Consider the following 26,641-nt stretch of genomic DNA (forward strand, 5'->3'; position numbering starts at 1 on the left):
ATACATTTATGTGCTATCCCTTTGTTCTTATAAGCATATTTAACAGTTTAAATTCTATTGCTGGAGTTTTCCAGTCATCCTGGAGAGAGAAAATAATAATAATACTACAAATACGAATGTAAGACATGATAATTAATAAATCGCATAAAATCACATACCTTACGTATATATTTTTATTGTTTGTCAATTTTCGCCTTAGTAACAACGGCATCTTCAGTATGATTTTCAAATGAAACAACAAGAACAGAAACCGATATATTCAACAGAATGACACGCGCGAACTTCAAGTACATGATGTAAAGCGTGGTCTAATTATATTAAGGTTCTAGTAAAAGTAACTTTATCAGGTATTTTTAAAAAAGAATAAATAAATAGATAGATAGATATGCAGATAGTTTATACACAGACAAAGACGTTTGTGTTAAAAATAGCAATCTTGTGTGCAAGATTGACCTACTTTAATTTTTTTCTACAGTCGGACAGGAAGTATATATGCTCATTAAGTGTTAAAAAAGATAATATTACATGATAACGATAGTTTTTATACAATAATATTACTAATTACATAAAAAAAAATCATCTAACGCCATTTTATTCCCGTATACGGGGAGTAGGTGAGGCCATTTAGCCCTATCTAACTTTTGGAGACTGAGTGGGCAGTTCAATCTCCACTGGTACCAATCAGAGATAGATGGCCCAAGGCTATCACTAATTAAGTGGTACACAGTGAAGAGAGACGGCTCAAATGGGCCGCCATCTCGTGTTCCCTAACCCTAACACAATATATTTAATGTCTGAAAGAATGTGGGTTCTACGGTCGATTTTCTTGAGTTTACGGAACGAAAAACCCGAGTTTCCGGGAGGAAAAACCCGCTTGCCCGTGCCAGAGATCGACTAACTCGGGAACCGGTCGAAAAAAGGCTTAAGGCTTAGAAAAGTTTCCTCTAGTCGCCGACTAGACTCGAAACCAAGTCTTCCTTCGTGCGGCCAAGCGCCGTGGTGTGTAAACGCCACATCCACTGAGCTACACAGGCTCTTATTACATTAAAACTTACTAATTACATTAAACTAATAATAATCTAATAATCCCCAATCTTTGAGTTTCTTATTCGGTTTTAAAACAATGTGGGATTTAATATCCCCTTAATTTAAATAACTAAACTAATAGTTATTATACAATATTATTACAAATTACATGGAAATAGCAGTTATATGATCATTATTCACATTGTTTTGTTAAGTGACAGGAAATTTGCCTATTGCTTCTTTTTTTTAGGAGGGTGAGTACAATAATGTTACTTCTAAGTTGAAAGTGGACTGTTGCAGTTGCTGCTCAGCCAGCAGTTGATCCCCGTTAATTTCAGTCTCCATTGAAGAGAGAGTTTTTTTTCTAGGTTGTTGCTCTGCCTGTGGTGGTGATGATGATGATCATGCAGGAATCAGTATGAAGATATAGAGCTGCAGATCGAATGTTTTTTGACTGTGAGTGTACAACATTAAGATATTCCTCTTCTAAATGAAGACACCCACATGTTTAAGATACCGTTGTTTCCCGAGACGAATGGATTAATCTGCATTTTTCGAATAACTGTCTGCACTGCTTATGAGTCAGTACAGATAGTTATTCTAAAAAAGATAGGGAAATTTATGTAATATAGTAGGTGCGGGAACGGTATTGTGCCACATTGTTCACTAAATATCAGCGTCGGGTTTGGTGGCCCAATGAAGTGCTTATACTCTACAATATAAACCAAATCTATAGCGCCCTTATTTGCACTGTTGTATTAGGGCGCTATGGATTTGGTTTATATTGTAGAGTATAGTTCTCTCCCATGCATTGCTGGATTTTATCTGAAAGTTAGGCACCGGATCTTATGTCTTGGGAGGCCTGAGCCCATCTTTCATTATGCTATCACACATAGCATAGTTTTAAAGCAGATTTCATTGTATTTATCTGCTTGGTCCAATTACCAAATTCCATATTTGTGAGTCAATTTAAAAAACAGCGCATAATCCTGGGAAAAAGAATGTCATCTAAGACCCTCGTGCCTCGCCAGCTCCATGGAGAAAAACAAAATAATTCTCTCTCTCTCTCTCTCTCTCTCTCTCTCTCAGTGATAGTGTCAAACACAGGGGAGTCCGTTCGGTTTTCCATTCACTACCAAACAGTCCTGTAGTTCTATGTGCATTTAGTTTTGGCTCATGATTGCTTGGTATTGTTGGTATGCTGTTTGTACATTATAGAAATTCTCCTCTCTGCAAGCTATGATCATCAGCATATGCTGACTAAGTTATGGCTTGTTAAGAATATTGGGACTGAGTGCACTAAGCAACAAATTTACTTGCTCAGAAAGGGCTCTATGGCGATTGTGTAAAGAGATTTTGCATATAAAATCTTAATGTGTTGAATGAATCCTGGACCAAAACCAATACCAAAGGCTTTCAAGCAGTTGAATAAGTATGGATGTTCAATGCGATCGAAAGTCTACTTGTTAGTTATGCTTATCAAATAACTTATTAAGCGAAGGTTTTTCGTGGATGGATCTTCTTGAATTGGTGTGTTATCTTCTGCAGTTTGTGAAGCACTTTTTTCCATAAGAGGTATAATTAAATCCATCGTTTCTATTTCGATTCGGTTGATGTAGTAAGGTCTCACAAATGAGACCTTACTACATCAACTGTCCCAATAGAACATTGAAAGACAATTGTAGGCCAACGGATATAAACAGTTTGGTTATACCTTCTGAGATGCCTTTAACATAGGGAATGACGACACGATCGACTACCCCCCATCAAAATATACAATAAACGTTTTAATTAAAGATGTCTTCTTTCCTACAGAACAATCTCCTCTTAAGAAATCCTAACACGGTCCTCTATGAATACAACGACAACAACAAAAAAAAAACGTTTCAGTATAATTAAATAGGTCTTCTTCAGGTGTAAAAAGGCGGAAAATAGCAAACAGTTAAAGATTGACAAGTTAACAATCACTAGGTATCTACACAAGAACCTGATAATTTTAAAAAAATATTTCTATTTATGCGATGCATTGTTGATTACGTTATGCGTGTTTATGTATTCATATACACATGTTTAGCTAGATATGGGTATGATATATATTCCGTGAATTTGGTATTTGGGTTTGTATTGTTACGTCATTGTTTTCTTAAATATTTTTCCCTATTGTTCTCCTTGTGCTTACCGAGATCTGGCTTCTAAACTGACTTTCTGGGGCCGTTTCTCTCTTCGAGCTCTGACGAAATTTATATGTTAATGCTGCGCCAGTAAGAACTCTAAAATAGAAATTCTTATCTGAAGAAACTTTCCCAGAATTCAAGTAATACCTTATATAGATTAAGTAGTTAGGTAGATTGAGCTCTCAGTATACAGTTATGGCCTTGAAAATCAAAATTCCCCCTTTTTCCTCTAAACATAGGTTCGATATTTTCGTGAGCGGTAAAATTCAATCTCTTACTCAGACAAACTCAGGTATACATGGAAAAACACATTTATTATTTATCTAAGAACATTGCAATTTAAAAAGAACATATAATCAAGCAAATTAAGAAAAATAAATATATGATCTGAAAACCGGAGCTTCCGTAGCTCAGTCGGTATAGACGAAGCCCTTTGGTCGGAAAGGCCTGGACTCGATTCACGTCCATGACGTGAGGAATCTTTATCTGGTCTATTTCGACTAAAGGTGAGTTAACTGTCTCATGAGGGTGGAGTGTTCTTCTCCCCGTAACTTGGGTTTTTCAACCCTCAAAACAGACAAACCAGTCCCGTGAATACACACGGCTACAGTCATAAATATAATACGGCAAGGAAGGCAACAGGAACCAACCTTACTCATAATCATCTTTCTAGTATGGGAACTACCTACACCAGCCAATGGCTGAGGGAATAGAAAATAAAAATCTGAAATCATTAACAACAACGCAGTTTTTTATATAATTAGAAAGATAATTTCAAATTTATTCGAACCACCCTTAAAAGTTAACTATCAAATTAATGTTTCGATAATTTATAATACAGAATCTACATAGTATGCAAATTAGCAAATTGCTGTAGAACTGCTCGTTTATTAATTTATACATTTTTATTTTATTTCTGTTTTTCGAATATTTTTCTCTTTCCTTCTCCAACTCATATATAAATAATACCATATCTAAGGCTCATATCATATTTTGTCTCACAAGAGAGTGCTGTTTGTGCTTTGATGAAACATTTAGACAATATTTTAATTTGTACTATATTATTTTTTACCAAACACAGTGCTATTTTAATAAAAGTATAGCTATTCAAAAGTCAATACAAAATTCATAATTTATTAATAGACTCATTAATTTCCCTTTTCTGCAATACGATATGTAACCTGTTTTAATAATCTCCAACGATTTCGTTTCGATATTCAGGATATTCCTATAAGAAACTAAATGTGATGTTTCTAGTAAGTTTTCTAATCACCATCATCATTAGTAGTTGTTCCTTAATAATGATATCAAGAAAGATCTAAAAATAATTTATTGGATCTATCTTGTTTTGTTTGTTAATTTTTTTAAACAAAAATACACAATTCTTCAGCCACAGATTCTGTAAGAATTGATTGTTTTTCACACTTTTATTTTTCAAATATATTATAAGTTTAAGTAAATAAATTATGATCCCCAACTAAAAATGAAAAATAAAGAAATTGAAGAGCTCATGATATTTCCGATATAATATATACTTGTTATACATGTGATTTAGAGCCATACGATGTGACAGTTCTCTGCTTCCTCTTCCCCCCTCTCGGCATGCTTAATTCATGGATATGATCGTGCTTAAGAATTCAAGAGTGGAGTTGGGTGCCACATGTCATCAAAGAAAAGAAAAACGCTTAATTAGGTTAGAGTTCTGCTACGTCTTTGGAAAATAAAAGTCATTTTAGCACTGATTTCTTTCTTTTTTAAAAATAATTTATGTGTTCTGTTCAAAACTGAAAATTATTTACGACGGAGATAAAAAGTTTGCAAAAATGGGTTTACTGTTATTAATAAACATAAACAGCATATTGCCAATAGTTTCGTTAGCTAATACCTTGTTTCACTTCCTGTAAATCATCCAATTCTAGCTGCTGACATAACATATAAGTAAAATAATTAAGTAAGACATACATTATGAATTGCCTATGATGTCTCGTTTACTCCATATAATTTTATTGTTTATAACTGATCTTCTCTGAGTACCTGTCATATGCTTTTTCAATATCGACAAAACTTTAAAACTGATTATTATTTTTTTTTTCATTCTCCAAAAATAACTTCATTCTCTAAAACTGCAATACGAACATTTAAATCAGCAACAACATAAAGAAGATCTTGTCATAAACTGTCTTCCTGAAACTGCACCTACAGAAAACCTCAGAGACGTGGTTTTAAAATTAGGCCTGCAATTGATATCCCCCTACAGCTTAACGACATTCAGACCGCAAATCGGATTCCTAGAAAGAGCAAAAACCAAGGCTTTCCACCACCCTGCACCAGTCATAATTCGTCCTACGAGCAAGTCTACAAGAGACAATCTCATAAAAGCCAGCAGGCAAAAAAAAAAAAAGTTGCTAAGGGCTCGAACGCACAGCAAGAAAATACACCAATCTTCCTATCCGAATATTTAACACCATTCAACCAGAATCTGTTGTACCAAGCAAGACAAGCAAAAATAGAAACAAATTACCAATTTTTGTGGACCAGATATGCTAAGATATTCATTAGGAAGTCACAAACTTCAAAGCCGATACAAATTAAAAGCTCAGAAGACATAGAAAGGCTGCCACTGTGAAAACAAAGCCTCCTAATTAGCTCAAAAAGAAGCCCACAATAAAAAAGAATGTGGACCATCAAGACAGATGCAATAACACAGGATATATCGGCAATTTCACTTTGATCAAACCTTTCAGATCATTCATTTGACCTCCCAAACACCTACATACTTCCAACACAGCAACCAAATCAATAATCTATACAGGGTGTTCGGGATAAATTTGACATATTTATAATTAATTATATTTTTCCGTAAGTTACATGTATTAACACACACTTCTCTTCATTTAAAAGTTTGGACCCTTCTTCATTCATATACAAGATGTCAGAAAGGATGGATAGCTGGAACCCACCTGAATCATGGAAGAGAATAACTTGTATCATGATGATTCGTGCCCGCCATCAAAATAAGGATATTACGACTGCTGCCCAATGCTCCCTGAATACAGTAAAAACAATCAGGCATGAACTAGAGACTTGCAATGGTGACTACGAGGATGTAGCAAGAAGAAAGATCCCTAGCAGACGATCTGATTGCGTTCGTACAGCAGAATTCCTCGCAAATCTGCAGGAACAGGTGTTGAAGAACCCTGGCATTGGAATTCGGGCTTTGTGCGTGGAGTTGCTAACTGTAGTCAAGCCCTGGATAACAAGGGTAGGCAATGGTAGGCCGTATGTATGGCAGCAGGATTCGGCCCCTTGCCACACCTCTGGGAAAAGTCAAAAATGGTTGTCTGAAAATTTCTACGACTTCACCAGTCCAAATGTTTGGCCTCCAAACTCCCCAGACCTTAACCCCATGGATTATTTTGTATGGGGCGCAGTTGAAAAAGACACCAATCGCACTTCCAGTAATACAAAAGCCCAGTTAATGGATAAAATTAAAACAGTTTTTGCGGCCCTTCCCAGGGAGACTGTAGCATCAGCTTGTTCGAGGTTCCGAAGCAGAATTGAAGCTGTGATCGATGCTAATGGTGGTTATTTTGAGTAAATCTTGTTGATAGTATTGTAATTAACTCTGCCTGTAATGTTTTTTTGTCAATTCATTAAATTTAATAGATACAAAGAAGATTTTCTTTTTCCTTACGAAACTGTCAAATTTATCCCGAACACCCTGTATATATATAAAACCAATGTCATCTTCAGATAAGCTAATTACAAAGCTTCAAGGATGCAGTTGAGACATTACATCCCAGTAGTAGTATTTATCTAACATTATTGACTTAACATTCTGTAATTAATACTTATAGTAAACAGAAAATGTGATAGTAATACTTCAGTTATATATTTAAATTTAAAATTATATATTTAAATTAAAAAAAATATTATAACATAAACCTCAACATAAGTAATATTGTTTAACGTGTGTAATTGTGAATTATTAATGGTAATAATGGAAATAATGGTAATAGTATTAAATGATAATATTACGAGTAATTATAATTTTTACTGAACCATTTGCAAGAAAAAGTGGCATTGTTTCCTAACTTTTAGTATATTCATGTAATTATTCGTGAGATAATAAACTATTATTATTATTATTTAAAAAAAATAAAGAAGGAGAGAGCGCTGTGTTGGCATACGAACAGCTGCACAATGGTATTGCTGCTCCCGTTTTTTATAGTTTTAAAGCGGTTATAACTCCTATTTTTAATTTAAAAGTGTCATAAAGTAATTCTACTTGTCTGAAGACAGTGATATATAATTTACTGAAATAGGCTAAGTAGAATCCAAATTTTGAATGCTGAAAATTGAACAGAGTTCACCATGGTCACCAACCAGCAAAGAACAAAGGACGTCGCCATTTTACAGTTGCTCAAGGGTAGAAATATGAGTCATGAAGTGCAACAAGTACCTGACGGATTTATCGGCCGATGGAAATCATATAATCTGCAGGAAATGCCTTAGAAATCTTTACTTTACATGTTCCTGAACTCAGAAACAACATGGCAATGCAAATCCAATGCAAAACGAGAGGAATAGAAGTACCTATACTGCAGTGATTACAAAGAAATGTTTCCACCCACGGCGTAACCGATTACACTGGAGGCAGAATCAGATGATGAACTGAACACACAAAAAGTACAGGTGAGTCTTATAATTTGAATTCCGTAAATTTATTACTAGAAAAAGAAGTAAAAAAGAGAATATAGAATATAAAAGCCAGCTTAGTAAATCTTGTCCAAGAGCTCTTTGATAAACAGAACAAACAAATAACAAAAAATATTAACGAATATGAAGAGTTTGTTAAATATAATAATTCAACAGTCGAAGTCTTGCAAACGGTAAAAGACATTAAAATCAGCATTAACGTACTAACTGACAGGCAACACAAATTGATGAAAGAGACATCTTAACTCCGTCAAGAACTTAATTCCCTAAAACTACGATACGAACTTTTAAATCAACAACAACAACGTAAAGAAGATCTTGTCATAAACGGCCTCCCAGAAATTGCATCCACAGAAAATCTCAGAGACATAGTTTTAAAGTTAGGCCATGCAATTGACATCCCCCTGCAGCATAGTGACATTCAGGCCATAAATCGGATTCCCAGGAAGAACAAAAAACAAGGCTTGCCTCTACCAGCACCAACATTGTTCGTTTGACAGGTCCACAAGAGACAATCTAACAAAAGCCAGCAGACTGAAAAAGCCAGTTGCCAAGGACTTTAACGCATCGCAAGACAATACACCAATCTTACTAACCCAGTATTTAACACCGTTCAATCAACATCTGTTGTACCATGCACGAAAAGCAAAAACAGAAAAAATTATCAATTTTTGTGGATATTCTTGAGAAATTCACAAACTTCAAAGTCGATACAAATAAAAAGCTTGGAAGACATAGGCAGGCTGCCAGAGTGAAACAAAAGACTCCTAATTAGTTCAAAAAGAAGACTTCAACACAATAAAAATGAATGTGAACCATCAAATAGATGTAATTACACCAAAATACATAAGCAATTGTACTTTTGACTAGCTCGAAGCATGTAAACAACACAGAGTACAAGCGAGAGGACTCTCCATCCTGCATATTAACACCAGAAGCTTTTGAAATACGGGTTATAGTTATGGGCTTATCTGAGGAATTACACCGGTGTTATTGATATATCGGTACTAACCGAAGTATCCATAACCAATGACGAAGCGACTGCTTTAAAAATTCTAGCTCGAAGCATGTAAACAACACAGAGTACAAGCGAGAGGACTCTCTCTCCTGCATATTAACACCAGAAGCATTTGAAACACTGGTTATAGTTATGGGCTACCAACAATAACATCATGTACTAGAGAAGAAATATTCGGAAATACTGTCACTGATTCCAGCCTAGATCATATAAACATCCGAGCACCCCCAAACAGTAATACTGATTCAATCATAAAGTGCAAAGTAGCAGATCATTACTTCATGGCTCTAAACCTGCACACTACGACAATATCCATGCAACGCCCCACAGAAGAAAAGCGACACAAAACAATAATAGAAGAAGAAATGGTTAACCAAGAAATAATAAAAACCGACTGGAAACACATGGGATCAGATTCAGCAGATATCTTATACAACAACATTAAACTAACACTGAAGGATATATAAGAAAGATGCAAAGAAAGTCAGAATTCGTTCAAGAACAACCCGAAATCCTTGGATAATACAAAAGTTAATCCTAGAAATACACAGAAAGGACATCTACGTAAAGAATTAAAGTGATATCCAAATAGCGCAGCTTTACAAACCGAATATAAGATAACAAGGAATCGCCTTACAACATAAATAAGAAATGCAAAGAGAAACTGCTACAGAGACAAATTAACCTCTGCACAAAACAACATGAAACAAACCTGGCATCTGATCAATGAGATGCTAGATTGTGCTCCCAATACCACCGCCTCCGAAACCATAAAACACAGCTTCATGAAAGACGTAAAAACCTATCCGACAACTAGCAAATGACTTTAACCAATACTTTGTAGACTCCATCGAAGGACTGCAAAGAAATATTCCCCCAATCACAGAACGTGATCCTCCACTTGGACCAAAATCAAAACAGACATTATGGTTCCCAACAATAAAAAAGCATAACTTCTCTCTATAATACATCAAATCAAACCAAAAGCCCAGAAATTGATGGTATAAGACCTAAGGATATGAAGCAACGCAACTAGCTTAGGCCCTATCCTACTAAAATTAATAAATAAAATATTTAAAACAGGACAGATACCGAATATATTAAAGACATGTTTGGTATCATACCATAGTCCCGCACATACACAAACATGGAAAAAGAAATTTAATCAGCAATTACAGACACACAGCAACATTACCAATTATCAATCAAATTATGGAGCGGATCGTACTAAAGAAACTCGAAGCATATACAAAGAACTTTCATATTATCCCCAAAACACAATACGGTTTTAAGAAAAATAAGGGAACAACATCTCTATTGGAAGACTTTACAGAAGTAATTAATACCGTCTTAGACAAAATCAAAATTGCCATGGTAGTCTTTATTGATCTAACTAAAGCATTTGATACACTCACACATCAAACCTTATTAGAAAAGCTGAGACATGTTGGAACAGATGGGCCTCTGTACAGTGGTTTACAAACTATCTACAAAATAGAAAGCATATCACACGTATTGGGTCAAACAGATGAAGAGAGCTACCAGTAACCTGTGGAGTGCCACAGGGAGCTGTACTCTCCGCAACTCTATTCAACATATATATTCACGATATTAATCAGCTACCTCTCAAGGTAAGATCTTCCAATACGCAGACGATACAGCTATAATGTCCATTCATGATAACGCAAGCATAGCCCAAATAAATATGCAACATGACATAAATCTGTTCATATACTGGCTCACCAAAAACTCAATGCACCTAAACTCAGATAAGAAACAAATAATGATATTCAGATACTATTATAGCTGAACTCCACTGACTCGACCAGTTTGATAACAAATATATAACCATTCACTCTCCAACATAAAAAACACACAGAACAGTAAAACCACTTCAGTCACTGAGGTTAGAACAATGCGATACCTCGGAATTTACTTCGATGCAGATATGAACTTGAATAGCCACATAAAACAAAACAAACTCCGACTTACAATAGCTCAATAGCTGGCTTACAAAAACCAGCTTACAATAGCTGTCAAATTCTACAGGTTAAAATTCTACAGGATAAAAATTATTAGCGTGTAGTTCCCATACGTTAATAATATACTTAGTGTTAAAAACACTAATATACAAAGCACTATGCCAAAATATACTAAGATACGCTATAACAAGTATGCTTTCTGTGCACCCTACAAACTAAACAGATTAATGTCATTAGAGAATAAAATGATAAAACTGATCGTTTGGGAACAAAAAGACAACCTCGACTTTATATACACTGCGATGTCAGAACACAAAATATTTATAGCAAAACACTTAAGTCACTATACAGCTTTGCTAAAACATTATTTCGATGCCAACTACAGGACAATCAGAAATACACACAAGACCTCAGACAACTAATTATATCACATATAAATACAATAATCACTACAGAAAGGCCACACGATTGGTCATAATGTCCTGCTTTGTAATTCAGCATGTAACTTTTCCTGAATGGAACATTCATAAACTTAGTCACTTCACAAGTGAGTACCGCATGATCACTGTCACTATCTGGAGGAAGATTCTAGTTACTTCTTTAGCTGAAACGCCCTCTGACACTATGAACAAATCTAACACTCTTTGACTTCGAATTCCTTCTATCAGATGCTGCTTGAGGAAGTTGTCCCACAACAGCTCAATAAATGCATTTTCATTCTTCTCATGAACTTTTACTGCTACCCAATCAATATGTGAATAATTAGTCTTCTAGATTACTATTTTTTCGCTCAACTTTTCTATTTGGTGATGCATTTCTTCATCATTATCAACCGATCCGCCAGGTCTGTAACAACACTCTACCATTAATTAGTCTTGTTAAATTCCATCTCACACCACATGGCTTCAAACTCACTGCCATAGGAAATATATATTATATGCCAAATATAGTTTTAAATGAATAACTGTAATTTCTTCGCCCTTAAACTCTAAAGATTGCTTTCTCTCCGTTGGTATATAGTAGACTATGAAGCGGACAAAAAAATAAAAAATAAAAAACTTCCTACTCGCTCAGTACTTTTCCAGATTACGGATAGCACATATAAATTAGTGTAAACTTAGGAAACAGTAATTCAGAAGTAAACACTCCAATTGCATATATAATTCCAACTCTTCTAGTGAAAACTTAATGATGAGGAACAGATGAATGTGAGGACGATTAGTTTGTGGAAAACGTCTGTATGTTTCGCTTACAAAAAAAAAATATATAAATAAAAACAAAAAAACATAAATCAATAAATAAGTAAAATAAAATAACATACATCAAGAGAAATTGAGGCAGAAGCTCTAAATATAGCAAGTCCAGCAATTAGGAAAGTCATTTAATGCCCTGACTGGAATAAAAAATCGACCACCGAAGGAGCAAATATTATACGAATACACACAAACACACACACACACTTGAAAGCACAAAAATACCCAACAATTATTTGAATTTTATGAAGTATTATATAAGCTTATAGGCTTTAGTCATATTACATACTTATATTTTGGTTTAAAAATACAAATGTCCAGTGAATAGGTATAACAGTAAACCCCCCCCATTCCCACTCTGTTCACAAAAAATAAACCACAATGACAAAAAATATCTCCACCTACCTCAGAAACCGTGAAACTCTGATACAACGACGAGGAATCCTGTCACTTCTTTTGCACTTACTATATATATATATATATATAAGATTAGTTTTATAATGAATTATTTTAATTTAAATGAGGGGAGATCTCAGATTGCTTTAGTCTAAATTCAGATTAATCGTATATCCTTGTGCAAACGCTCAAATAATTCAAAAACTACCAAAATATATCTATGAAGAGAACGATTCCTTCTTCAGGAAGCAGGAATCTTCAGGAAATCAACTTATAAAGTTTTTATTTACTAATCTCACATCACGTAAGCGTCAAGAAAGCTAATAAGTGCAAAGATAAACAGAACTCGATGGTAAAAATTTGGAATTTCGTATTGGAACTGTTCAACTCTGTAATGACGTTTTATGTTTAAAATTATTTTTTTCCATTATTTTAATTTTATGAAGTATTATATAAGTTTATAGGCTTTAGTCATATTACATACTCATATTTTGGTTTAAAAATACAAATGCAAAATTTAAACATTAAAATAATTTATATATATTATGATAATTTTTAATATTATCTTAACTAGTGCTAGTTATTCTAGTCATAATATTAATGTAATTGGTGAGTTAAGTGACATTTTGATTTCAAATTTTCGTATTACTGACAGTTAAAGATCACAACATAAGCAACGCCAGTATTGTTAATTTCTATATAACAGTTATATATTTATAACTTACCCAAAATGCCTCCGTAGCGCAATTGGAAGAACGACGGTACATTGCGCCCTTCGATTGGAATAGGCCTAAGTTCGATTCTCGTCGCGACGGGAGGAATCTTTATCTGGTCGATTTCAATTCGAAGGTGAGTTAGCCGATCTCATACGGAGGTAGCAGGGTTTTTTCTCCCGGAAACTCGGGTTTTTCATCCCGCATACATACAAATCGGCTCTTCAGAACACACGCAATTTACAGACAAAATTACTAATTGTGGTGGTGTTGGAGGTGGGCGGTAGATGGCGTTGATGGAGATGATTCGTAGTAGCGGTTAGGTGTAGAGACAGTTGTAGATGTCCTCCCGTGATGAGTCTTCGGACTCCTTGGAGGTATCAGGAATAATAATAATAATAATAATAAAATCAACCCGTAGAATATTGATAACCAATGAAGACTTTTAGCGAATAGACAGTATATTAATCCAATTACTACAGTATAAGTAAATTATCTCCAAAGCTGACTTCACGACAGCCAAATTTGTAAATCAACATTCCTGAAAATAGTACTGCAGGAATATAAACTTCGTGTTATACTGCAATACCAAATAACAAAAATAAGTACTATTTAATAAACTGTTATGATTAAAATTGTCTTTTTCTGTACGAATTATACAGTAGATATTATCAAATGTTTTCATTAAAAATTCACATACTTTATGCAGTTTGTTAATTATTCATTACTGTGTGTGTGTGTGTGTGTGTGTGTGTGTGTGTGTGTGTGTGTGTGTGTGTGTGTGTGTGTGTGTGTGTGTGTGTGTGTGTGTGTGTGTGTGTGTGTGTGTGTGTGTGTGTGAATTACATTTCAATTAGAATTACATTTGATGGATTTACTGTTTTCATCTTGTATGCTCTGAGTGGATGTGAAATAAGTGACATAAGATAAGAAAAGCAGAGCAGTTTTAATAACTCTTAGATCAATGGTCAGAATGATAAGAACAACTTGCGAAATGCCTTGGATAAGTATAAGGGTACGATTTGAATGCGCGGAACACTGCCATTAAATTCACAGTTTTGTTTGTGACCAACGTATGATTTTTGTAATTCTACTTATGCTGATTTTCAAATGTTTGTCGAAAAATTTTAATCATGTTCGTTGTTTAAATATATATATAAATAATTCAATCATTTTGATCTTGTTATACCTTCTCAAGTAGCACTTTTATTCCTTTGATGTCTTGCTTATTTTGCGTGAGATATCCGAAAAGTTTAGGAACATGATGAAAGAGCGCGGTTAGCCGAGTGGCTATGCGCTTCGCAACCATATGCCTGGGGAAGGAGTGTCCTAGGTTCGATTCTCGTCGACGACGTGAGGAGCTTAAGGATCTTCCTCAGCCATAACCAAGTTAGCCGGTCTTGGGCGTGGACAGCAGGGTTTTTCCGCCAGTTTATCTGGGGTTTTTCATCCCGCAAGCAGGCAAATCGAATCCGTGAACACAGGCTACAGTCATAAATATACGGCAAGGAAGGCAATGGGAAACCACCTTGCTTCACTATCTCCCTGGTAATTAGCTGCAACCCCCTCAAGAGAGGAAGCCACAAGATCAGATCGGATGAAAGAGCAATTTTCAAGATGTTACCGATATCGCTCTATTAGGAATGTGAGCATGTTTGGAGCATATATTTATAATTTATTTTTTTATTTTATTTTCTGAGGCTGTTCACAAATTATTCCAATTCACTCATACTTTCGGCGTCCTTCCTGTTCATTCCGAGAATTGTAGCCCAAGTCTTGAACTGAGGATCCATAAAACATTTCTTCACACCAAATTACTTTGTGGCATGTGGCTGTGCGCTTCGCAACCATATGACTGGGGAAGGAGTGTCCCAGGTTCGATACCCATCGAAGATGTGAGGAATTTGAGGATCTTCCTCAGCCATAGCCACGTTAGCCGGTCTTGGGCGCGGGCAGTAGGGTTTTTTCCGGCAGTTTATCTGGCGTTTTTCATCCAGCAAACAGGCAAACCGGTTTCATGAACAACACGGATCTACAGCCATAAATACTTAACACTCCATAAGGGGGCTCAACTCGCCCCAATAGGGATGGGAGAGAAAAAGGGAAGAAACTCCATACGAATAAATAAACTGTGTGGCATATAATTTAATGTGTTATTTGTACAAAATAACTTGACAGGTTTGATTAAAAAGCTGCTAGTCTTATGTTTCGGTAGATGAATAAAAATTTACCTCTTAAAATCCACTACGGTTTTAGAGAGAGAGAGAGAGATTGGCTTTAGATTTTAAAGCGGCGTTTCACTTATATAGGAAAAATAAAAAATTGGTTTTCAGTTTCTTTAGATCCAATCATGAAGAAAATCTCTCATGATGGGTCATGATGTTGGCATGAGATTCACGACAAAAAATTAGGCATATCAATGAAACTACTGAGTTGAAAACCTTGAGAAAAAAAAATTTTAAAATTGAATGTAATTAAAAAAAACTCGTGAACTCACAAATCAGAGAAAATTGTAAAATACAGCTAGTGAATTAAGGGATCCAAAAACGAAAAGAAGAATTAAAAAATCATATAAAATTAATGCAAGATGAGAAAATTTTGTAAAGAACTGGATACAAAACTGAAAATGAAATAAATAGAGACCAAGGGAAAAATTCGGATGGTCTTTGAAAAGGAAGGCACTACATGCGTGTATGCTTAATAATTTGTGCATAAATAATTATGTAGAAGTAATCCAGTAATTGGAATGGCACGTAGTGTCCAATGCCAATAGTGTAATGTCACTTTATTGAAAATCCTGCTCTTCAAAACCCAGAAAACAATACATAATTTCAGTTCGTTCATTAATCCACCTTAATTTTCTCTCTCTCTCTCTCTCTCTCTCTCTCTCTCTCTCTCTCTCTCAGCAATACCATAAGCAACCTATTTTGAATATCCACAATGATTTCGTTTCGATTTCCAGGATATACACATGTGTAAGTATTGTAATAAACTATAAATTATTTTATCCAATAATATTTTTAATTAGTTTTAACCATTAACAGTTGATTATTGAACACTATGAGAAACACTTAACAGTCTACTTTGTGTATACATATTTGAATGCACGGTCAAGGAAGCTTGACTTCAACCTCCATTTGATTACGCCATTCAACTCACCGTATGAATCCATGTTCAATGTCTAATTTGACCGAGGAATTGCTTTCGATGGGAATTTTCTTGGATATAATTTTATTGGATACGAATGTTATAGAACACTCTCTAGTTATGAAAATATGCGTCTGAAAATATTTTGATATGCTTGGCGATAAGTCCTGCTTAGGAATTAGTCATCCTTTACTGTAAAATGAACTTAGTCATCTGAAGTAGATAATCATAGTGGAATTACTTATTTGATCATGGTGGAAATAGTTATAAATATTTTTTTTTCCTACACAACAGCACATGAAACCACCAATTTTCATTGATCGGCATAGCACATCAACCATCTCAGACCAATCAATTAAATATCGGCGATTTAATTAATTAAAGAGCAGCATTTTTAACGATTCCTTATTCATTAATATCAGCAATTCTATGAATACTCAGAATTTTATATCACAAAAAAGCCATTCTTTTAAATTTTCTCAAATTACTATTTTGAATTTTATTTTTTCATTTAATCATTAAAATAATTATAGACGGTTAAATTCGTTTGAAAACAAAGAAGCCAAAATAAGCAAATGGAATAAAAAAATAAGAATAAAATAATAATGTACATTTTTTAAGCTTCTGTTTTTGTTCTCCAAAAAGAATGAAGGAAGGAAGGAGAAAAAGATATTTTCGTATTAAATGGTTCATGCAATAAAAATCAAATTTTTACGTACCTGAGGCTTGTTCGTTGTAAATGGAGAAACAACTTTCGAAAATTAGTATCGCTGTGATTTATAGACTTTTCCATAACAAGCATTCCTTGGATCCCTGAAGAGCTCAAAATTTGTCGACTATCCTTCTGGACGATTATTAAGATATCTCCTCTACTTTCTGGCATTACTAGATTCTTCAGGTGGTAGTCGTACTTCCACATTTAAAGGTTTAAACACTAAATATAAATTTTCTGCAATAAATAAAGAATGTTTGCCACAAAGCAAATGTCGATTATTTTAGGAATGATTAGTTTAGCAATCAACATAAAAAAAGATACGTTAAATTAAGCTTCATAAAATATCATCTTCATCCTCATGATTGTCATCAAATTCCTGATATTGCCATCAAGGAATGTAGAGAATACGAGGAGCGTACAACGAGAAAAGTTCACAAAATTTATTATTATTAATTCTTAACTATTTTTTTTTTTTACAAATTAATCTGTTCTTATGTTGTGAGCATCTTACCTGCAACTCTCGTTAGAGACATACCACGGTAATTCGTGCATACTATTTCCTTTATTTTTTATAAATGGGTACTATGAGAGCTCTACTTAAATCATCCGTAACCCTTTGACTAGCCTTCTGCATTATTCTCGGAAGCCATTGTAAAATTTTATACCTCCATATTTGAGTTTTACTGGCCGAATATCTACTCAGCCTGCCTTTCCACATTTAAAATGATGGTTTCGCTCCTTCGATTACTGATATCTACCACTATTCTATCACTTTTTGTTTCAGTCAACAATCTGTCAAAGTAATACTTTGGAATACCATCAGTTTTCATGTCACGTTTATCACTTTTTATTGCTATCACGTCATTTTTCACAATGTCGTTTTCCATATCGTTTCTCTCCACACTGATATTTTTTTCTATATTCTTACGAAAGACTTCATGTTACTGTTGTCTGGATACTTCCTTGGATGAACAGGTTCGATTTCTTATTTGCTTGACAATCTCTCAGAGTACATGCTCACTTACTTGCTAGAAATTTGCGATACACTTTCTACTTTTCCATTACGACTCTATAACTTCTTCAGTTCTCCAATGAATTTTGATTTTTGTCCTTGTTGACTACTTCACCAAATGCTCCCCTGGCTGAATTAATTATAGTTTTAGCAATAATTAATTAACTAATCTTTATGGTGTCTAACCCTCCTAGTTCTGATTTCGAAGTGTTTCATTTTTGGTGAATAACTTACTTATATCGAAGTCAAAAGTTTAGTTCTGAATCTTCTCAACTTGGGGAACTTTTAAAAACTTTATTATACACCTTTCTAGCTAGCAAGACATTCTATTTCACCTAGATGCAAATTACACGTGGTCACATGGTATTTCAAATCTCCTGGTTCATATGAGATTTGAGTTTTCAACCAACATGAAGCTATCGTTACATGCGCTGAACGGAAGGCAACAGGTAATTACCATTATTATTATCTCTCCACTTTTTTCAACAGTTTCCTTCCTGTTTGCCCAAAACAGTTCCATATGTCTGGTGTTCACTTCCTACTTTGCTACTTAGATTTCCAACAAGGATAAATCAAAAGATTCCTCCACTAAATCACTAAATTCCTTTGAAGAGCCTCCTGTTGCACATATCATATACACAAATAAATCTTGTCTAATTCCTCATTTATATGTATGCCTACATCACTCAATTGCCTACCATTGAAGAAAAGTACTCTCTGGTTTTACATTGAACATTCTAATTGCCCACCTTTCCCCTGTTCATTATTGCCTGAATGTATAATTTTGTCTTTCTTATTTAGAAGACTCTCTCGCCTGATTTTTTCCATATATAAACGCCAGCACTTCTTTTTAGCTGATACCTCTTACACTGATGATGATGCCTATCTTGAATGTTGTTAATGTGGAGTTTGTTTTTACCTTGTATATACTCAGCATGTATGAATTAAGTCATCTCGTACAACATTTTATTCGATGTAACTCAGCAGAATTAGAGTTCGGTTGTCTAAATTCCAAATTGTTAACCCATACTCTTCCGATCTGAGATCCATAATAGCAGGGTGACCAGGAGTAATTTTAGGGAAATCAGTAGGCAGATGATATTCAGCTTCTATGCTGTTCACTTTCCAATGCATATACAAAAGCCAGGATTCTTTGATCTCTGTAGTATTAAACTGTATCAATACGTGTGTTTCCTACACATTGATTTTGATAATATGAGCAAAATTATTTATACCAGTAAAATTTAAAAAAAAAAAATACAGAAGGTTGTTCTCGTGTAAATGAAAACATTCGATCCATGTCTTATGTTTGTAGTGCAGTGTGAAGAAAATTATCAAGAGAGTAGCAAAAATTTCTCCTTTAATTCTGGTAAAGATTCAATAACTATCGATTATATCGCATTATCAACAGGACATCGTCCATGTTAAAAAGAGGACTTGGTTATACATAATCTAATGACTATACACTGATGCTGATATAATTTATCAGATCCTTAAAAGAAAAGAGTTCAGTTTATGGATGAAGTTCTTCTCTGTTTTATCAATTCACGAAGGTTTCTTTAAGAGAAATATAACCATCAGTCCTCCGACGATGACCGCAGAACTTAACGTGTAGTATAAACCATTGTAGCTTCCTAGATTATCTCTGAAGTAGCCTATAAAAAACAAAACGAAAAATAAAATAAAAATGTGTTTACACACACACACACACACAGAGAGAGAGAGAGAGAGAGAGAGAGAGAGAGAGAGAGAGAGATACGAGTATATATATATATATATATATATATATATAACTCACCAAGAGGTGATGAATGCATTCAATTGCAGCACTCATGGTTGTGAATATGTTTTCTGGATAAACGAATTCTATTACCGGTGTGAAACCAGTACCCGGCTCATTAGAAGCTGTAAGTGGCTGGAATAACTTTCATCTTTAGGTTTCCAGAATAACTAACTCGAATTAATCATGGGCTTACAACCTTTCTTAATTATTCATATAAAAAAGGGCATGTAATTAATTAGGCAACAAACAATATAACCACTTTTATTATCCTACCTGCGTCTTCAATTATCGTCTTAATCGAGACGCCTTACATTTGAAAAAGGACTAAATCATTCCATGACACATGTAATGAATATCTTTGGCAGTAATGAATGTAATGAATATCTAAAGAAAAAATGACACTGATTTTTGGCTGAAAATCTATCTTACAAATAATGTATGAATGAATCACCGTTCCTTAGTGATGCGTTATCATTCTTCTGCTATTATTCTCCTCGAGTAACCCGTAGTATTTTTCCTCCTTTTCTTTATCTAAACTCTTAAATAATATTTTTTCCCATTATCTAACATATCCATCTTTCTATGTAAAAGTCAACCAGATTTCTTATCTCATGCATTGTCATTGCCATCTGAGGCTTCATTGACCGTTTTGATAACGTTTACCTGATCCCGGGTTTGTAAGTTGCGGTTTCGAATTCCACTGGGGAAAAGAGGCAAACGAATGTCTTCGGGTGATGTCAGCAGATCTGGAAATCGTACTTTCAGGTTTCGTGCAATCGGATGTTTATTGTGATCATAATACGTTATGGTATATTTTGCAGGAATACAAAACTCTCATTAAATATTGCCTCAGTATACATTCTAGAGTTTCTTGATTTCTATGAAAATAAATTGTTATTAAGAGAGTCAGAAACTCATCGACAGATGCCATACTATTCGCGCCAGATGTCATACCTGTTCTTGAATTCATTCACGTTACTTGCATATAACATCTCACGATAATTCATTCTAATTAGGCACTATTCTATGAGAGAAAAATTTAAGCCCTAAATCCCCCCTTCTTGACAGCATTCATTCTTAACTTCCAAGGATGTCCCTGACTGGTTTCTCCCACTCTCCATAAAATGAAAATTTCCATCTACTGAAAATCTGTATGAATTTCTCAGAACTCTTAATAATATCATCCTTCTTTCAACAGTTCTCTAGTGTCTTGCATTCTACAAATGGTCTGTCTTCATAATCAGTATTCCGCAATTATCATTTTAACTCTCTACACTGTATCAGAATCGCCACGGAAACCGACAGACCAGACCTGCTCACAGTAATCTTAGTGAGATCTTATCATGGCCTTGTAAAGAGGCGAAATAACTTCCTTATCTCTACATGTAAAAGTTCGCTTCAGCATTGCAATTATCTTTTGATTTGTATTTGCAATCTTTGCTACATAGCCGCTCAACTTCCTTTCTGCTTACACTCCAACATCCGTAGCTGATCCGTTTCTTCTGATATAAACCCACCAATATAATAACATTGGATATAAAGTAACGCCAAAATGCATGCTTTATTTTGCATTTCCTGACCCATTCATTTTCTCAACCCATAATTTCAGCTTATTCAAGACATTCTGAAACAGTCCAGAAGGCTGATGTTCAAATACTGAATATCAGCCCAATTCCTGATTACTCTACCTATTTTTGCATCATCAGCAAATAGCTGTATGTCGCCTGTTAAATCCTTCGCAACGTCATTGATGCGCAGATTGAATAAGAGTGGACCAAGGACTGATCTTGTGAGTGGTACACCACTAGTTACCTTAAATCTTTCAGGCTGACATCCCTAGTATACTCTTTATTTGATGTCCGTTAAACAGCCGACCTTTTATCCATGTTAATATTTTATAATTCAAACCCATATCCTCCAATTTAGGCAATAGTTGATAAGATAGATGTGAGCCTTGATAAGACCCCACCTAGACTACTGTGCCCAGATATGGGCACCAGGCTTTCTTCTTGATGGTGACGAGGTAGAGAGGATCCAGAGGCGAGTAACCAAGATGATAGCCGGTCTATGGAATGAACTTTAGGAGAACAGGTTGAAGATTTGTGGGTTGCAGAAATTGGTTGATAGGCGGAAAAGGGATGATATGATTGAGACATTCAAATTACTGAAGGGTTTCTATAAGGTTAATTCAGAGGATATTTTTGAGAACAGGACTGGTGGTGAGAGGACTAGGGGCCATCCATGGAAACTGGGGGCAAGAGTGTGGTTAGCAAGGGTGTTAGAGTTAGGTTTTGTACTTGGAGATTGGTGAATGAGTGGAATAAGCTGCCAGAGTCTGTTATGGGTGCCGTGACTGTGAATGAGTTCAAGGCGAAGTATGATAGATACTGTGTGAATGTCGAATAGTTGTTCTTGACGTGATGTTAGGGCCTCCCTCGATGAGTCTGTCGACTCCTTGTAGTTGCCCGTAATAATAATAATAATAATAATAATAATAATAATAATAATAATAATAATAATAATAATAATAATAATGATAATGTCTTTCATTCTGTATTCTGTGAAACTTTTCGAAATCCAAAAGTATCATGTTTTATCCATTCCCCTAGTCTAGCGCAATGGTAATATTATTATAGAATGTGAGCAAGGTGCTAAAACATGACCTTTCCTTGGTAAGCCCATGCTGTTCATTGAAAAGTAGAGATTCACTCTCAACAGATATCTGAAGGCGAGGCAAAACCATTATTACAGAATCTTCCCCACTATTCCCGAGATACTAATTGGTTGTTTTTTGTCTTAATCGGTCTTTAACCACCTCTTATGAAATGGAATTTCCACGCATTCTTTTCAATCCTGTGGAATCTTCCCTCTTTTGAAACTCAGAGTTTCAAAAGAGGGAAGATGGTCAAAGGAATAGCCAGTTCATCTGAACATTCTTTTAGCATCCATGCTGATAACCCATCAGTTATGATTGCAGAATTCTTATTCTAGTTGTGCAACAGTCCTGGTACTTCTTCCTCATACGTAAAGAGGTAACGGTGAGGTTCAATACCTATGCGGTTGGTAGATATGGTTGGTAGCTTTTAATGGGCACTCATTAGTTTAATAATCCCTTGTACACCACTCATCACTCATCCGTATACAGTCTGCATTCAGTAGTGTTGTTCTTTCAAATTCATTCTTTCTTTTTATTGTAGTATGATGATAATTCTTTTGAGCTGTCTTTTTTGCACAGCCAGTTTCTTTTCATGCACAGCTTTCCATGCAACTCTTCTAACTCTTCTGGCCTACTGTTTATAATAATTATCATAACTGGCATCCCTTGTGCACATGGTGTTCCTTCCATACCATCTTTTTCTTACGAATCTTTTGCTTATTTAGATTACACATCCAATTTACTCTAGTTTATTTATTCTTCGAACTCTAAGAACACATTCTAATATCGCATCCTTTAAGTATCATTTAAGTACTTTAAGCATTTCGATATTTTTTCATTTAAAAACTGATACCTTGACGCAGAACCAAGCATCCTTCTCTGGTGGTCATAATTTCCTGCTTTGTAGTTCAGCATGCAACCTTGACTGGAACATTTATAAACTTAGCCATTTACTAAGTTAGTACTGAATGATCACTGTCATCAGTCGGACGCAGAACAGTTAAGTCGTTAACTGAAATTCCCTCTGACAGAATAATTAGATCTAACACTCTTTGATCAGGAGTTCCTTCTGTCACATGCTGCTTGAGGAAGTTGTCTCGCAAGAGATCATTATATTCAGTTTCATTCATGTTATGGAGTTTCGCAACTATTCAATCAATGTTCTGATAATTAAAGTTTCCCATTATATTCAGTTTCTATGATTTTTATTTTTATGATTATTCTTTCCTCACCTATGGTATTTTTGGTGATGCATTTTTGGTCAATAACAATCAATTAATGAGGTACAATAAACACTCAACTATGTATTTGATCTTGTTAGACATTTTATGCCAGATGGCTTCTTACTCACTGCCACATGAAAAACTGTTACTAGTATTGCAGTGATAGGTCTTAACTTGAACTGGATTCAAGTCATATGATATCAATAGCAGCACACATCCTCCTCTCATATTCTTTCTACCCTTCCTAAAAATATTCTACCGTTGGCACTCGATACCAGTCAATACCTCTGCTTCTGATAGTCAGATCTCACTAATGCCTACAGTACGAGGTTGAATATATTAACCAAGGCAAAAAACTCTACTCCTTTGTTTCTGATACTACTAGTATTCATATACAGATATATTAAGTTACCTGCATGTTCTTTTGTATACTCCTGTCTGCGGTCTGCATGACACAGTTGGACAACGTGAAGATCTCTATTATTCTCTATTGCCTTATATATGCAGACATCTTTGCCCATGCTTATAGGTTTGCACTGGACGAACACAGAGTTGATCTCTCCTCATAACCATTTCCAAAATAGTAACCATTCCCATCGTTAACACAGTTACCTCACATTATTGTTCTTATACACAGCGTCTCACGATTCCTTTCATCATAATTCTGTTTCAATGAATCTCTTTGTTAGGTATCATATTAATCAATACTTTTTCAAGACTCCTGATGGTAAATTTATTCAAGTGTAGGCATCGAATCGTTTGCCATCGTATCCCTTTTTCGTAATTCATTTCCATTATATCAGGTAATATGAGGTAATAGTATTCTATTTAACATAGTAATGATTTCTACTTTCTCACCCTTAAATGTGTAACTTGTTCTTCCTTCCCTTTACATGTCAACGACGGTTTTTTTTCTGTGTGCTATAGTAGACTATGAACCAGACATGAATAAATAAAACAAATAAAGAGAAAAAATCCGACTTTCTCAGTACTTTCGCAGATTAAATGTAGTACGTAGAGAATACTGCAAAGTTAGGTAACTGAAATTCAGAAATAAACACTCTCATTGAAACATATTCCAATCCTTCTAGTGAAAGCTTAATCATGAACAACAGATGAATGTAACGAAGACTTCTTTGGGGTATACGTACAAAATATCAATAAATAAATAAAATAACATAAAATAAAATTGAGGGAGAGCAGAAACTCGAAATATAGAAATTCCAGAAAGTCCGGCACTTAGGAAGCAATCATTTAATGTGAAATGAGCAGATAGTTTTAACCACTCAGGAAAGAATGTTAAATTTCGTCTTAGAAGTGCAGAGAATTTCGAAACCATATATTTTAATCACCAGAAAGCAAAAAAAATTAATAGCACAATAATTTGATGCACACGGATGTTTATACTTACCAATAAAAATAGGTCCTAAGAGATTAGAACATCCATTAAGGAAGGTTGACAGTCCATTTGAAAGGGCGAAGTTCTCTATTCCCAGAAATTCTTCGAGTAAAATTTTGAACATTGGCGCAACACACATTGTGGTCCCATAAATGATACAAGCCACCATCAGAGTTGTGTAGCCGAGAGTCGAAGGAAGGCAAGCTACGTCAATTCCGGTTATTAGCATAAACAATCCAATAACATTCTTATTGCTCAAATTTTTTTTATCGGTCACCCATCCGACCAAGAGCTCAGAGATCACGCCAGCTAGTGAAGCGGCTAACACAAGATAAACAGCATAATCTCTAGCGACTCCTTTATCAATAGCAAAATCAATAATTACAGTACAATGAATTCCAAACAAAGCACTATATAGCGCATTTGAAAATGCAATTATAATGAATTTTAGATTCATCAACAACCCTAGAGTAACTTGAAGAGTGGTAAGTGTTGAATGTAGCAATCTAAAACATAGCATTCTCTCCTTCACTTTCTCTCTATCTTCCTCTCCTAAATATTCATCTGTTTCCAGATCCAACTTTTCATTTGCTTCCTGCGAACGAGAGGAACTGTTAACTTCTACTATGGAGTCAAAGTGTTCTTGATCGGATGGAAGTGCGTTTCCACCGTCTTCAGCGTCGGAATCACTACGAGCGCACAACTTGGGAGATGGTCTTATGACAATTGCAGAAATAAACACATGCATAGATGCACCCCCTAAAATTAAGAAACAACCACGAAGTCCGTAATATTCAATTATTTTCTCACAAGTGATTGCTAGAACACTTCCACCAATGATTACTCCAGTGTGCACAAATGATAAGACGGTGACTTTTTTTGTTTTGAAATGCTCGCAGACTACTACAACAACCATTACCAATAACATGCTTAATCCACAACCTACAAAAGAAAAACATATAATTAATATAAGTAATAATTTGTATAAAAATTACATATTCAGCCTGAAGATTAAAAATTTCATAACCACTGGAAAAGATTTGCTAAAAGTAGTTTCAGATCTTTTCTAATGGGTGTGAGTTTTTTTTTTCCATGTATATCCTTCATGTGCAGAGATAAGTATTTGTATGTAGGGTCGTCATTACTAGTGTTTCTTTTTTGCAGATTTGTTTCAACAAACCAAAACGAGACTGAATTTTGGTGCTTCAGAAAAAGTTTCATTATTTAGTATTTTATAAAGCAACTGCTTGTTAATCGATTTTTTTCCCGCTTCTCTGCCTAGGCTATACTTCAAAATTATGCGAACAATATGTTAGTAAAATTCCCCTCTTTACAGAAGTTGGCTTTTTTAAAAAACTCGGGAAGGAAAACTAGGAAGAACAAAGACCATTGAGGGAAAATGACAGGCGAATACTAAGCATTCGT

General features: G+C 34.8%; 1 protein-coding gene across 1 annotated transcript in view; it reads right to left on the reverse strand.

Moving 5' to 3' along the window:
* Positions 1 to 19,505: 19,505 nt before the first annotated feature.
* Positions 19,506 to 26,641, reverse strand: part of LOC150110003 (monocarboxylate transporter 9-like) — a 50,579-nt gene continuing 43,443 nt past the window's right edge. Inside the window, exons 3-4 of the mRNA XM_090390523.1 lie at positions 25,229 to 26,158; positions 19,506 to 19,810 (exon numbers count right to left, since the gene is read on the reverse strand). Coding sequence (XP_090246649.1) covers positions 19,701 to 19,810; positions 25,229 to 26,158 — 1,040 coding nt within the window. The 3' untranslated portion in view covers positions 19,506 to 19,700. The remainder of the gene's footprint in view (positions 19,811 to 25,228; positions 26,159 to 26,641) is intronic.

This window comes from Typopeltis vanoorti, chromosome 1 (genome assembly GCF_054136105.1).
Source record: "Typopeltis vanoorti isolate ZY-2024b chromosome 1, IOZ_Tvanoo_1.0, whole genome shotgun sequence".
In the NCBI taxonomy this organism is placed as follows: Eukaryota; Metazoa; Arthropoda; class Arachnida; order Uropygi; family Thelyphonidae; genus Typopeltis; species Typopeltis vanoorti.